The sequence below is a fragment of the Pteronotus mesoamericanus genome, unplaced genomic scaffold (genome assembly GCF_021234165.1).
Source record: "Pteronotus mesoamericanus isolate MK-2021 breed Mesoamerican mustached bat unplaced genomic scaffold, CSHL_Meso_final contig_1018, whole genome shotgun sequence".
NCBI classification, from domain to species: domain Eukaryota; kingdom Metazoa; phylum Chordata; class Mammalia; order Chiroptera; family Mormoopidae; genus Pteronotus; species Pteronotus mesoamericanus.
Genome location: NW_026555002.1, coordinates 1,550,609 through 1,563,156, shown reverse-complemented (window position 1 = coordinate 1,563,156; position 12,548 = coordinate 1,550,609). Strand labels below are relative to the sequence as shown.

The 12,548-nt window shown below is 58.2% G+C and overlaps 1 protein-coding gene across 2 annotated transcripts; it reads left to right on the top strand.

Moving 5' to 3' along the window:
• The first annotated feature begins 1,284 nt into the window (after positions 1 to 1,284).
• On the top strand, positions 1,285 to 12,108 carry ACKR3 (atypical chemokine receptor 3). 2 transcript variants are annotated; one of them, XM_054570420.1, is made up of 2 exons: positions 1,285 to 1,350; positions 10,242 to 12,108. In XM_054570420.1, exon 2 carries the CDS (start codon positions 10,293 to 10,295, stop codon positions 11,379 to 11,381), a length of 1,089 nt encoding a protein of 362 aa, XP_054426395.1. In that variant the 5' UTR covers positions 1,285 to 1,350; positions 10,242 to 10,292; the 3' UTR covers positions 11,382 to 12,108. The 2 variants fall into 2 exon arrangements, with proteins under 2 accessions (XP_054426395.1, XP_054426403.1); XM_054570428.1 differs by having other exon boundaries at positions 1,317 to 1,350; positions 10,267 to 12,108.
• The last annotated feature ends 440 nt before the right edge of the window (positions 12,109 to 12,548 follow it).

Sequence of the window (12,548 nt, the reverse complement as noted above, 5' to 3'; positions counted from 1 at the left end):
TGCTCTCAGCCCCGCCCCCGCCCCCGCCCTGAGGATTTATGGAAACAAAATGTTGTTTTTGTTAGGGGCTCCCTGCAGCCTCCGCCTCCAGCCGCAGGAGAGCAGGACCCCTGGCGACCCCTCGGCCCTCCAGCCTCGCACTTGGCTGCCTGCCCTTATTTTTGGGAAAAGTATAAAAAGAACCTCAAAAAGGTTTAGCTCCGGAGGCAGAAAGTGAAAACACAGCGAATGATGTCAGCTGCCCTCTGCCAACCCACAAACACACCGCACTCGGCTGTGGGGAGGGCAGCCCCACAGCGTGGTCTGAAAAGTAAAAGTTTAGGTGGTTGCTTTGTGGTTATTTTTCTAAATAGGGCATGGGAGGGGAGGGCTAGCGGGAGCACATGTGTAGGTTTGATCCTCCCCCTCCTCCGACAGAGCTCACACTCGTAGATAAGAATGTAGATTTAAATAATAATAACAGCAACAACAGTAGTAATCAAGTGTTGGCCAAACTCACCTGAGGAAGAGACATCATCAAAAGACACTTTTTTGATACTTTTAATGTATGCCTGGCATGGGGCAGGCGTTTCAGAATACCTACGTTCTGCTTGGATTTTCAAGGGCTTTGGCCGGAAGTCCTTTACAAATAAAAGCATCCATATACAATCTATTGAAATCTATTACTGAGCCTCTTTCCCCTGCTTTGGTGAGGGGGAGGCGGGGGGGGGGGGCCCACAAAGTGTGATACCGATGGATTTCTCCCATGGAAACAGCGACTTCTGCTTTGGAGGAATTAACAAAGAAAACCCAGGCGGAATAAATCAACACCCGGGGTTCAGAAGTTCAGAGCATCTGCCGCGGGGAACAAAGTCTTCCCCGAGCTCAGAGGCATTCAAAGGGACCTCCGGTGTTCATGGGACTGTTCAATGTATACCTGGGTCCAGATGAATACTGGATGATTTCTCAAAGCACCAGGGTTTCTTTGCAGTGTTACTTCTGCTGACGCGGCCTCCCCCAGGGGGTTTGGGTCTTGCAGCTTCATTAGACTTTGCAAATGAAGGAGGCTGGGGGTTTTCCGAGAGCGCACTGGGGTGGAGGTGCTGCGCTGGGAGCCGCAGACGGGGGTTCACAAAGAGGGAGGTGTGTGTGCCTGAGCGTGCGTGCGTGCGTGTCTGCATTTGTGCCGGGGGGTGGTACGGAGAATGCCGGTTACACAGCTGCCATCTAGAGGCGCCTTCCTGCAGCGTATATATTGCGAGCCTGCAGCCCGGAGTTCCCAGTTGCTCGGAACTGCACAGCCTTCAGGCGGAGAGCGCACGAGCCAGCGCCAGCCGCGGAGGCGAGCCCTGAGCCCGCGCCAGCCGGGAGGTAAGGGAGCTGCTCCTCCCGCGGCCCTGGTGCGAAGGGGGAGGCGGGCGGCGGGCAGGGCTCCCGCTCTTCGGCCAAGTGGCCTTTGTCAGGCGCTGCTGCTTTCTTGTCGCTGGGATGGGTGCTGGCGAAGGTGCGGGTCTGCGTTCCCAGAGCCCGGCGGAGGCTGGGTGGCAGGGCTGCTCGGCCAAGCGCGGCCGCTGCCCCGGGGAGGGGGCGCCTTTCCTTGCGGAGAATGGAAGGGGCAGTTTCCTCGGCCGCTTGTGGGGGGACCTCTCAGCGTCTGTGGGATTTAGGGTCGCGGTGTTTATTGGCTGCTGTGGGTACTGAGGCTCCAGGGAGCCCGGGGCTTCGGCAGGCTGTTCATCTTGCCTCTGAAAGTTGGCCCCGGGGGCCGCGTGGCACCCCCGCCTGCCGACCTGGTCCGCCCGCTGGGAAACACAGTCAGCAGTACCTAAGCAGTTCCAGAAAGAGGTGCACTGTGTTAGGGGAGCAGAAAACGGGGCTGAGAACCCGCGGAGCCGGAGCGTATTGGAGTTCGTTGCTTTGGGGAGTGGGGATGGGGTCGCCGGATTTGGGAAGCCAGAGAACGGCAAGGCTGAGGGCTGAACACAGCCAGCTCCGGCTCCTCGTCTCTCATCCCCCGCACCCTTGCTCATCCAATTTCTTGTTCTTCAGAAGCTGTTAGGTCCGACTTCAGTTGGGGGTGGGGTGGGGGAAGAAAGCACAGGTCTAGGACTTTGTCATAAATGCTCTCCAGGTAAAAGGTAAATTTTGTTCCATTTTGTGAGCATGCTCAAATATTCAGGAGGTGATCGAGAGTAAGGACTTTGGAGTGAGGTCAGGGATGGGTGGGTAAGCATGACTTGTAATTTCCAGACAGAACAGAAGTTGTAAAAGTCAGACTGGCTCAGTCTCTCTCTTTCCTTCTTCTCTTCTCTTCTCTTCTCTTCTCTTCTCTTCTCTTCTCTTCTCTTCTCTTCTCTTCTCTTTTCTCTCTCTCAATTCATTAGTTCACAGCGACATAATTGCATTTTCCAAAGGCGGAATGCCCCTCCCGCCCCCCACCCCCATGGTTCACAGCCCTTCCAAGGTGTCCCGGGCGGTGACAGCCCCCGAAACTTCATTCTGCGAAGTCCCGATGTGATAACTTTTTGTTCTCTTTTTAGACGCAGATGCTGCCTGTGTGTGCCTTTATTTATGCCAGGAAAATGCCTAGATCAAATAGGCTCGCCTGGAAAAGAAAGCAGGGCGGCCGGTGCCTGGCGAACTTTGCATAGATTGTAAATGGATAAGCTGCCGGCGCGACTCTCTGCAGCACCAGCTCCCCAGGCAGGGCCCTCTCCCAGGCACAGTTGCACGTGGGAGCTCGGGCTTGGAAACAATTTGCTCTTTTTTCTCCGGTCTCTGCCATAAACACTTGAATGTGCACAACTGCTAAGCTTGATGCCACAGCCCCTGGGGGCGGGGGAGGGGGCTGCCAGGGAGGAAAAGCAAAAGCAAGAGACTGAGACGTGCAGGTGGGAAGGCAAAAGAAACCGGGAAAGCGCCTGTATTTTGCTGCCCATTGGATTTTTTATTTTTTAAAGGGGCATGCATCGCATTCAGTTTGAGGAAAGGTTCAGAAAGAATAGCAAAAGCAGCTGCCTGTGCTTCAAAGGGAGCCGGGAGCTTGGGGGGGGAAGGTCTCCCCTGTCGCGGCAAGTCCTAAGAGGGCGGAGAAGGTACTAGGGTTTCTAGTCGGGCCCAGCACAGGCGAAGTATAGGCTTTCCGGAGGGGAAAAAAAATCCACAAAAAACAAACAAAAAAACCTATTTACTCAGGAACAGTGGCTTTTTGTGCGACATCCCAGGCAGCGAGGAGGTCCTTGTTTTCCAGGAGACACGCGGGAAGTTGGTGGAGGAGGGCAAGGAGGGTCCGTTTGTAAATCCCGAGAGTGACCAAGGAGAAGAGAACAGCCCTAGAGATTTCAGGATGATGTATTGCCCAGTGATTTTGCAGGACGTGAGTGGGACCGGGGGCCGAAAAGTATTTGCGCTTGAAAAACCAGGCGACTGAGGAGCTAAGTTTTACTCTTGGGAACAAACAGGGCACTAAAACGCCTTCCAAGCGGGCAGGCACAATTTAGAAACAGTCAAGTGTTTTTAAAGTCCAGGAAATTATAGCTCCAGGACACGTATTTGCCATTAAAGGCAAGCAAAGAAAAAAAAGAAAAAGAGAAACAGGGATGGTTCTCTAATGTGGACTACCTGGGGCTCCCTGCAGGCGTGTTACATGGTTTTTGTTAAGTAAGAATCTACTCATTTAGAATGGGGCGGGGGGGGGGGGAAGGCCCGTTACTACTTTGTTAATACAGTGATGGGGGTGCGTTGCGCTGGGCCACGGGCAGGTTTGGGCGCTGACCGTGTTCTGTTCCAAGCGCCCAGAGGGTAGCGAGGCTGTGATGGCTGCAGGCGGCCCTACACTGCATTGGGCCAAGGGCAGACGCAGGTGGGGGCCGTGGGCAGCGTGGGGGCCGGGCCCGTCCAGGGCTCGGTCCGCCGGACAGCCGCGCCTTCCAGGTTTCTTACTGTACCACGTACCTTTGTGGGAACCTTCTCTCAGTTTGAGAAGAGTCTGAGCTTGCCTGGCAGCCCCCGGGAGCCCTACTGTGTGTGCTGAGAGCAGCCACAGCGAGTGGCTCTCGGCCTGGCTGGCCGCCCACTGCCCGGTCCTGGTCCTAGGCGGGGCGGGAGGCAGGGCTCTGGTTACAGCTGGCCAGCCCAGGCGGTAAGCCTTTGTGACGTGGGACCTCTGGATCTGCCGTGCTGGGTGGCTTCCCTGCCGGCAGCTGAGCGCACAGGCCAGATCGGGTTTCTGGATGTGGGTCCATTGTAGTCTCCAGTACTTAAGGGGACGGATGAGGGTCCCCCTGGGTTAACTGGCATAGGTCTGAGGACACCGAGGGTAGGTGGCCTAGATCTGAATTAGGGTATGGCCCACCCTCCCCTCTCCTTCCTTTCTCTCTCTCTTCCTCCCTCCCTCCCTCCCTTCGCAAACGGTTCAGAACAGCTCTTCACTTGCATACACCAGGGTCACCCGGGGTCACTTCTAAGGGTGTGGTCAAGAGGCATGTTTTCTGTTGGCTTGGTGCTGGCGGACAGGCTGCTGGCCAGTCTGCTGTGGCCACAGGCGTCTGCTGGGCTCAAGCGTTCCTGGGTTGCCCCATAGATTTATTGCAGGATTGTAACAAATAAAACTCCATACAGAAAACACAGAAAAACCAACCCTTGGTCACGTGCACCTGCTTCATGACTCTTGGGGACCTACGGATTCTCCTGAGCTAAAGGGCGGGCCAGCCAGGGAGAGGGCGGGGCCTTCCCCAGGGACCAGAGCTCGGTCTGGATTAAGTCCCTGGGGGAGACGTGAGCCCTAGCCTGAGAGCGCCGGCCCCCTCTCTGGCCTGGCTCCCATTTCCAGGTGCACAGCAGTCAGTGAGGCTGAGCAGGCGATCTTGGCTGGGGACAGCACTCGGTTGCTATCGGAGCTTCTGTCCTGGGGAGAACGTCCCAGAAAGCCCGTGAGGAAGGTCCCCCGTAGGCAGAGGTCGCCAGTAGCCTGGAGGGCCCCTTGGTGGGCAAGCAGGGCCTGGGGCCCCGCCTGACCCCGTTACCTGGGGGCGCTTTCCTCCCTGAGGTGGCCCGCCTCCAGCCGGCTCGGTGTCCTGCCACCGTGCCCCCCCATGTGGTTTGTGTCAGCTCCATCCTCAGGAGCCTTCTCGGCACCAAAGCCACGCGCTTGCTCGAGGCCGCTGGGGCTCCTTTGGGGACAGCCTGGCCGCCACCCCCATCAAGGCCCAGTCCTTGCCTCCGGCTCTACTTGGTGGGGGTGTGGCCGCAGCTGGGTTTGGTGACCCTCCCCGAGGCACATCCCGGTCACCTCAGCGCCCCCTGCTTTCTCCTTGAAGGGCCCCAGGGAGGCCCACGGCCTCTGCTTCCTGGCCGCCTCCGTCAGCCGGTGGAGGGGGGGCGGTGTCCCCGGCGGGTTCGCTGTGCCCCAGAGCAGAGCCCATCACCAAAGGTCCACCCCAAACATTTGGAGGCATGGAAAAGATGACGGTGGCCTCTCCACTCAGTGGGGATTTCATTCCTGGGACAACGGCCTCCGATTTCTTGTCTCAAGGGCTTGGTTAATTCTGGATTCATTGACTCTGGATTCACTGAGCATCTGCTTTGGGGCAGGTGACTTTGCGGGCTGTGTCTGTACGAAGAGGAAGGAGACGTTGTGGGACGGAGGCTTGAGGAGCAGGAGACACGTATACCAGGCCAGGACGCACCATGCGCATTCCCGGTCCAGGTGGGAGGAGGCGGGAGAAACAAGGGACACGTTCGTTATTCAGGGCGGGAGGGGCCGAGGGGTGCGTTGGGAAGGGTCTCCATGGTCTGCGGTGGGAGATGGCAAACGTACTGAAGGCGGTTTGGGTGAGCGCTAGCCAGAGCCCTGAGCACCTGGCAGTCTGTCTGGGGAAGAGTGAACTTTACTGCAGGACAAACTGCCACCCTGCGGGGGCGCTAAGCGCGGAGGCCTCTACCCCTGCCTTTCGTCTCAGCCCCTTGGCCGAGCCTGGGCAGAGCCTTGGGTCACAGCTAAATACCTCTGGCGGCTTGCAGCTGCTCTGTTGTCGGCAAGGATACTTAGTGGCCGAATACGGAGCTTGACATGGGAGAGAGACATCTCCCAGGAGAGTCCTCGCGGACAGAGCGGAGCCCTTCCGCTACGTGGGACCCCCGGGAGTGGACGGGGCCCTCGGCAGACTCTGGGCGGGAGGGCGGACGCTGGTCCTCCACAGGCCTAGTAGCGGCCGCCGCCCCTCGTGGCGGACGTGGCGCCGTCTGCGTGCAGGTATCGGGCGAGGACTCGGCGGAGCCTTGGCGACGGGGGAGATGAAACACGGGACGTGTTTGGAGAGAGGGAAGGGCCGGGGGTTTCGCTGCCATCTGTTCTCACGTGGGTCTCTGTGGTCCAGAAACATGGACCGTGAACCTGTATGGTTTTCTGGGACATTCCTGTCTGTATTAAAATCTACGTAATTATTTTATTTTTCAATTACAGTTGGTGTTCGGTGTTATATTAGTTCCAGGTGTGCAGCATAGGGGGTAGACGTTTACATAACGTATGAAGCCTAGAAAGCGCCTGGCACCACACGGAGTGATTACAATGTTACTGACTATACTCCCTGTGAGGTACTTGAGGGTCCCCAGGACTATTTTGTAACTGCCAGTTTATACTTCTTAATTTAAATTTACATAATTCTTGATGTCATATTTCAAGTAATACAAGAGTTTACAGAGTCGAAGCTGCAGCCCCTGCTTTGTCCGCCAGCCCGCCCTCCTGGCCCGAGGTTGTATACACGAAGCGAGCTTTCTCCGCGCCTGTACGCATACATATTTACATATAAAAATACACATCGCTTCTGCCCTTTTTGACACGAAAGAGGCTGTGCTCTGCACATGTGTGACTCTGCACGCCGCTTTGATGAGCAGTGTTAAACCTTCCCTTTTTCGTAAGCGCCAGCCTCCTCTTTGTTTTCAAAGCTAAATTATATTCCGGGTAGTGGATATGCCGTGTTTACCGAACCCTTTCTCCACTGATGGGCGTTTTCAGCTTCAGTTCTTTCGCTGGCATATAACCGGTGCTTCAGTAAACGTTCTTGCATGTGCACTTGGGGACACGTGACTCTTGTGCGAGGAAGAGCATGTGAACTGGGAAGTCACAACTGGAAAAGCTTTTCTTTGGTGCCCCGCGTTCCCCTCCCGTCAGGGAGCCTTTGGGCAGGTGCCGCCGGCAGCCGGCCTCGGTGTCTGCGGTGGGGCTCGGCTCGCCCGCCCCGCTGGGACACCAGGCGCAGGCGGCAGGCCCTGGGCAGGTCTGACTGGCACCACTGAGTCGCTGCTAAGCTCTGGCCCCCAGCATGGCCAGACGGTTCCATCAGAGGGGGATCGGCCTGAGAGGGGTGAAGGTGGCCCCCAGCCAGGCACAGGCTGCTGCTGAGGAGCTCACACATGCCTGCACGGAGTGCACTCAGCTCCGTGTCCTGGAAAGGGCGCGCCCTGCTTTGGCTGGAGGGGAGCGGACTGCCAGTGCAGACGCTCGGGAAGCTCGGGTAGCCTCAGGGGCTCCGTCGATGCTCCCTCCCCGCCTGCACCCTCACATTTTGTGCTTGGCCAGGCCTTGGGGAACCAGGCGCCTGGGGAGACAGTTCAGCCTCTGCCGTACGGTGCCTTCGTTCCTATCGGGCTCTGAGAGCTGCGCTTGTTAAAATCTAAGCTGGCGATTTAGGCTGATGGTGTTTGCTGGCGGAGGCCACACGCACCTGTGTCACGGCGTGAAACGGACCTGCCCCGCCCACCCCGGGCCGCCCGGCGCTCAGCAGCCGGACTTCGCTGTGGAGACACACCATGAATGGTGGCAGTTTGCTTTGTCAGGTCATCGTCTGTTCTCTGGAAACACCCCCGGCGCCCCGAACGTAATGCGTGGAAAATACTGAGATGACCGCGGCTAGGCGGTTGTGTGGCCTTTGCCCTCCCGGTTTCCCGCGTGAGTCTGCGGGGGTGGGGAGCCTGTGCTGTTTTCCCTCCTCCTTTTCCTCTGCCTCCCACCCTTCTCTTGACTGCAGAGCCTTCTGCGGCCGTGGTGGTGGGCACTGTGGTTCCCAGGGGGCACGTGGGTCTCTGGCCTCATCTCCTGGGCCAGTGGGTGATCGATCATCAGCGATCGATGATTGGCAGGGCCAGCTGACTCGCACCGTCCGGCCCCCACTGGAAGATCCCTCTGTGCCACCCCGGAGGTAGACGGCCATGGGCCAGGCGGGCCTGGCTCGTGAGTGATGCTCCTGGCTCTGAGGACCAGTGATCGCTAAACCGGGCTTCTACGCCGGGCTGGGGCGCAGGGCGTAGAAAGGCTGGCCGCGGCCCGGAGGTGCAGGGGAGCGGAGGGGCCCAGAGGGACTTCTCGCCTGCTCATTCCCTGGGGACCGCGCGGGAGAGGCAGGGGTCTTCTCATGTGCCCCTGCCCTGGCACAGGTCTGCCTGTCCACGCCGAGCGAGCGCGGGGTCTCCTTGGGGTGAAGAAACACGTGGGGAAAGCTGGCACCCACTCGGGCTAACCAAGGCCATGGTCAGCCCAAGACCCCGGGTTTGCGGCCGTGGCCCAGGCTCGTGGGCTGTGCCAGTGCAGGCAGAGGAGGGGACGCCAGGCTGGTGCCCGCGGGGGGCTCTCCGTCCCCGGGCCGGCCTGCCTCTGTCTGGCTGCAGATGGTGGCTTGTCCTCTGACCCGGCTCCTCTGCTGTCCCCCAGCAGTGAGGACACCAGGAGGGGAACCCGCAGCCACTTTCCACCCAGCAGAGAACCTGTAGGAGGCCTCTGGCCGGGGGGCAAAGGGCAGGCCACCTGCGGTGAGCGCCGAGGCTGAGGCGCCAGCCGGCCCTCAGGGCATCTGTCCATTGATGCTGAAGGGGGACCAGCGGCCAGTCTCTGCGCTGGCACCTTTGTCCCTTTGCCTGGAGGAGGTGGTGTCTCTGCACAGCCAGCGTTAGGCGAGGGCCGGGTGGGTGGGTGAGGCTGCCCCGAGCACCTGCCGTGTTCGACTCTGCACGGGGGCCCGTTCTTTGACGCTGGTGTCCGGAGAGGCAGCGGGCAGATGGGCTGCCTAGTCCCCAGCGCCCACTAATGAGCGAGGGTCTGGGCCCAGGGCGGGGGCGCTTGGGGGCTGCCTCCTCCTCCCCCTGCTGGCGCGGCCCCTGCGCCCTGACCTCCCTTCTCCAGGGGCCTCGCACGTGTGACCCGGAGTCCACTCCCAATTCACTCGGCGAATAAGCCTGACTTGGTCCGTTGCTTGGGACGGGTGAGGAGGAAGGACAGCACCTGACCCGCCCGTGGGCACGCGGTTATTTTCATTGGGCCTGCCCTCCTGCCACGGTCACGCTGACCTGAGCCATGCTGTGGAGGGGTTTCAGGGCCCTCGGGGCACGGGCCCGCGTGGGGGACGGCCCGTGGCAGCTCCTGTAGCGGCTGAGTCTGTGGAGAAATCATTCCCAGGCACCGCGGTACCTCGGGGCTGGAGTCTCTGTGGGCGCTCAGTGGGGACAGTCCTCAGCGCCGGCTTCCTGTCAGGGTAGCAGGGGGACCGTGGAGAAAGCCACTGGCCCCTCCAGAATCGCAGCGGGCGGTGACTTTTGCGCCCAGCTGCTCTTGGAGCCATTGGACCGGTGAACGATGGAAAACCGGGCAACAGCCCAGGGTCTGCGGGCTCGGAGGACGGTCCAGCAGCGGGGCGTCCCGGATGCTTGCTGACCGAGTCTCGAGTGGCCTCCCCATCTGCAGAAGAGGGCGGCCCGCGTCCCGGTTTATGGGCAGACTTGGCAGGGGGGTAAAAGGCACTAGTCACAAATTTGGAAGAGACTCTGCGTCGATCTTATAAAGGTACCGGAGCAGGACATGTGTAAGGAGCATATTGGGCCTGCCACGTTTGTGGGTGCAGGTGAAATGGATGGTTCCGGTGTCCCCTTGTTGAGAACTAGTCAGCCATCCCTGTGGCTGCGGCTGTGTCCCGGCCGCCTGACCTTTCTCTGGCCCCAGACTGTTGATTTCACACCCTGGGGGCCGCCAGGCTGGTCATGTCTTGCCAACACAGCCATGAAAAGAGAGAGGGAGCGAACAGTGTTTCTTTGAGCACCAGGTGGATTTAGCTTCGCGGTGTGTTAGGTTCTGTTTTGCAGAGTTCTGTTGTGGCCGTTTGCTTTGCAAATAAATGTTCTACAGGGCTGACGCGAAACAGCCGGGCACGGGGGGCGCTGGGGAAGCGTTGTGACCGAAACGTGCGCGTGTCCTAACAGCGGTTTTTCTCTTCCAGCTCTGCCGTTTGATTTTTCCTGCAGGCCTCTCGGTCGCCGCCCTGGACGCCATGGACCTGCATCTCTTCGACTACGCGGAACCGGGGAACTTCTCCGACATCAGCTGGCCCTGCAACAGCAGCGACTGCATCGTGGTCGACACGGTGACGTGCCCCAACATGGCCAACAAAAGCGTTCTGCTGTACACGCTGTCCTTCATCTACATCTTCATCTTCGTCATCGGCATGATCGCCAACTCCGTGGTGGTCTGGGTGAACATCCAGGCCAAGACCACCGGCTACGACACGCACTGCTACATCTTGAACCTGGCCATCGCCGACCTGTGGGTGGTGGTCACCATCCCGGTCTGGGTGGTCAGCCTCGTGCAGCATAACCAGTGGCCCATGGGCGAGCTCACGTGCAAGGTCACCCACCTCATCTTCTCCATCAACCTCTTTGGCAGCATCTTCTTCCTCACGTGCATGAGCGTGGACCGCTACCTGTCCATCACCTACTTCACCAGCACCTCGAGCCACAGGAAGAAGATGGTCCGCCGCGTCGTCTGCGTCCTGGTGTGGCTGCTGGCCTTTTGCGTGTCCCTGCCCGACACCTACTACCTGAAGACCATCACGTCCGCGTCCAACAACGAGACCTACTGCCGGTCCTTCTACCCCGAGCACAGCGTCAAGGAGTGGCTGATCGGCATGGAGCTGGTGTCTGTGGTCTTGGGCTTTGTCATCCCATTCTGCGTCATCGCCGCCTTCTACTTCTTGCTGGCCCGAGCCATCACGGCCTCCGGCGACCAGGAGAAGCACAGCAGCCGGAAGATCATCTTCTCCTACGTGGTGGTCTTCCTGGTGTGCTGGCTGCCCTACCACGTGGCCGTGCTCCTGGACGTCTGCTCCGTCCTGCACTACATCCCCTTTACCTGCCAGCTGGAGGCCTTCCTCTTCACGGCCCTGCACGTCACGCAGTGCCTGTCCCTGGTGCACTGCTGTGTCAACCCGGTGCTCTACAGCTTCATCAACCGCAACTACCGGTACGAGCTCATGAAAGCCTTCATCTTTAAGTACTCGGCCAAGACGGGCCTCACCAAGCTCATCGACGCCTCCCGGGTGTCGGAGGCCGAGTACTCTGCTCTGGAGCCCAGCACCAAATGAAGCCGCGTCTGGGGACGCGCGTGCTCGCTTCCAGCCGGGCCGCCCATCTCCGGCGGTAACGCGAAGGGCTTTGGGGCTTGACAGCCGCGCAGCCTGAGGCGCGAAGGCGTCTCTCTCAGCTTCCTCCGTCTGTCTCTCGGGCCGGCCGGGCTGCCACGCGGGGGGGCCCTGGCTGCGCCACGCGGGGCCGGGCCGCCGGCCAATGCCGCCCGTCCGGACTGGCGGCCGGGGGCTTGCCCGCACCTCTGTACTATAGCGCTCTCTCTGTTTCCTGAAGGTTTTCTACGGCGATTTGTATTTAAATGCTAAGACTTTATTTTCTCCCTTTCGGTGTTATAAATGTATTTGAAAGTTTAAATATATTTTAAATGTTGTACGGGAACTATAATGCTGACATGTATTCCTTGTGCTAGTTTTAAGGTTAGTTTGACTTCAGATCTGACTAAGGATGGCAGTGATTGTTAGCCGTTGTGACGTTATATATACATATGAATATATAAATATATCTCAGCCGTGGCGGAAATGTGTTGCATACGACAGTTCTGTATCTGCGTGGCGCTGCGTCCCTGTGTGCGGTTGTGGCGAGGACTGCCCTATCACGCAGTTTCTGACGTTAATAGTATCTGTAAACGAGCTGGGCAAACAAACAACAAGCAAGACTGTTCCAGGTGGGCAACGCCGTGCCTAAAAAGTGAACAGTCATGGGTCAGAGAGCTCTCTCTCAATCTGTAAGTTATTTTTTTAAAAATAAAGATTTTTTTTTTTCCTAAAAAGGCATTTGAGTCTCAGTTTTAAAAGCATGTTTGGTATTGAGGTGGCATGTATGATAACATACAAATACAACATATAGAGGTCCACATACAATGAATATATATATATATATTTAAAGATTTTATTTATTTTTAGATGGAGGGGAAGCGGGGGAGAAAGATGTATCAACGTGTGGTTGCCTCTCGCACACCCCTTGCTGGGGACCTGGCCCGCAACCCAGGCCTGTGCCCTGACTGGGAATCGAACCAGCGACCCTTTGCTTCGCATGCTGGAGCTCAATGCACTGAGCCACACTAGCCAGGGCAATGAATATATTTTTTTAAAAGAGTCCTACTATAAAGGCAAAACCTAAGGGGTATGATGAAATGATATCAAAGAAAAAACATTGGAGTGCAC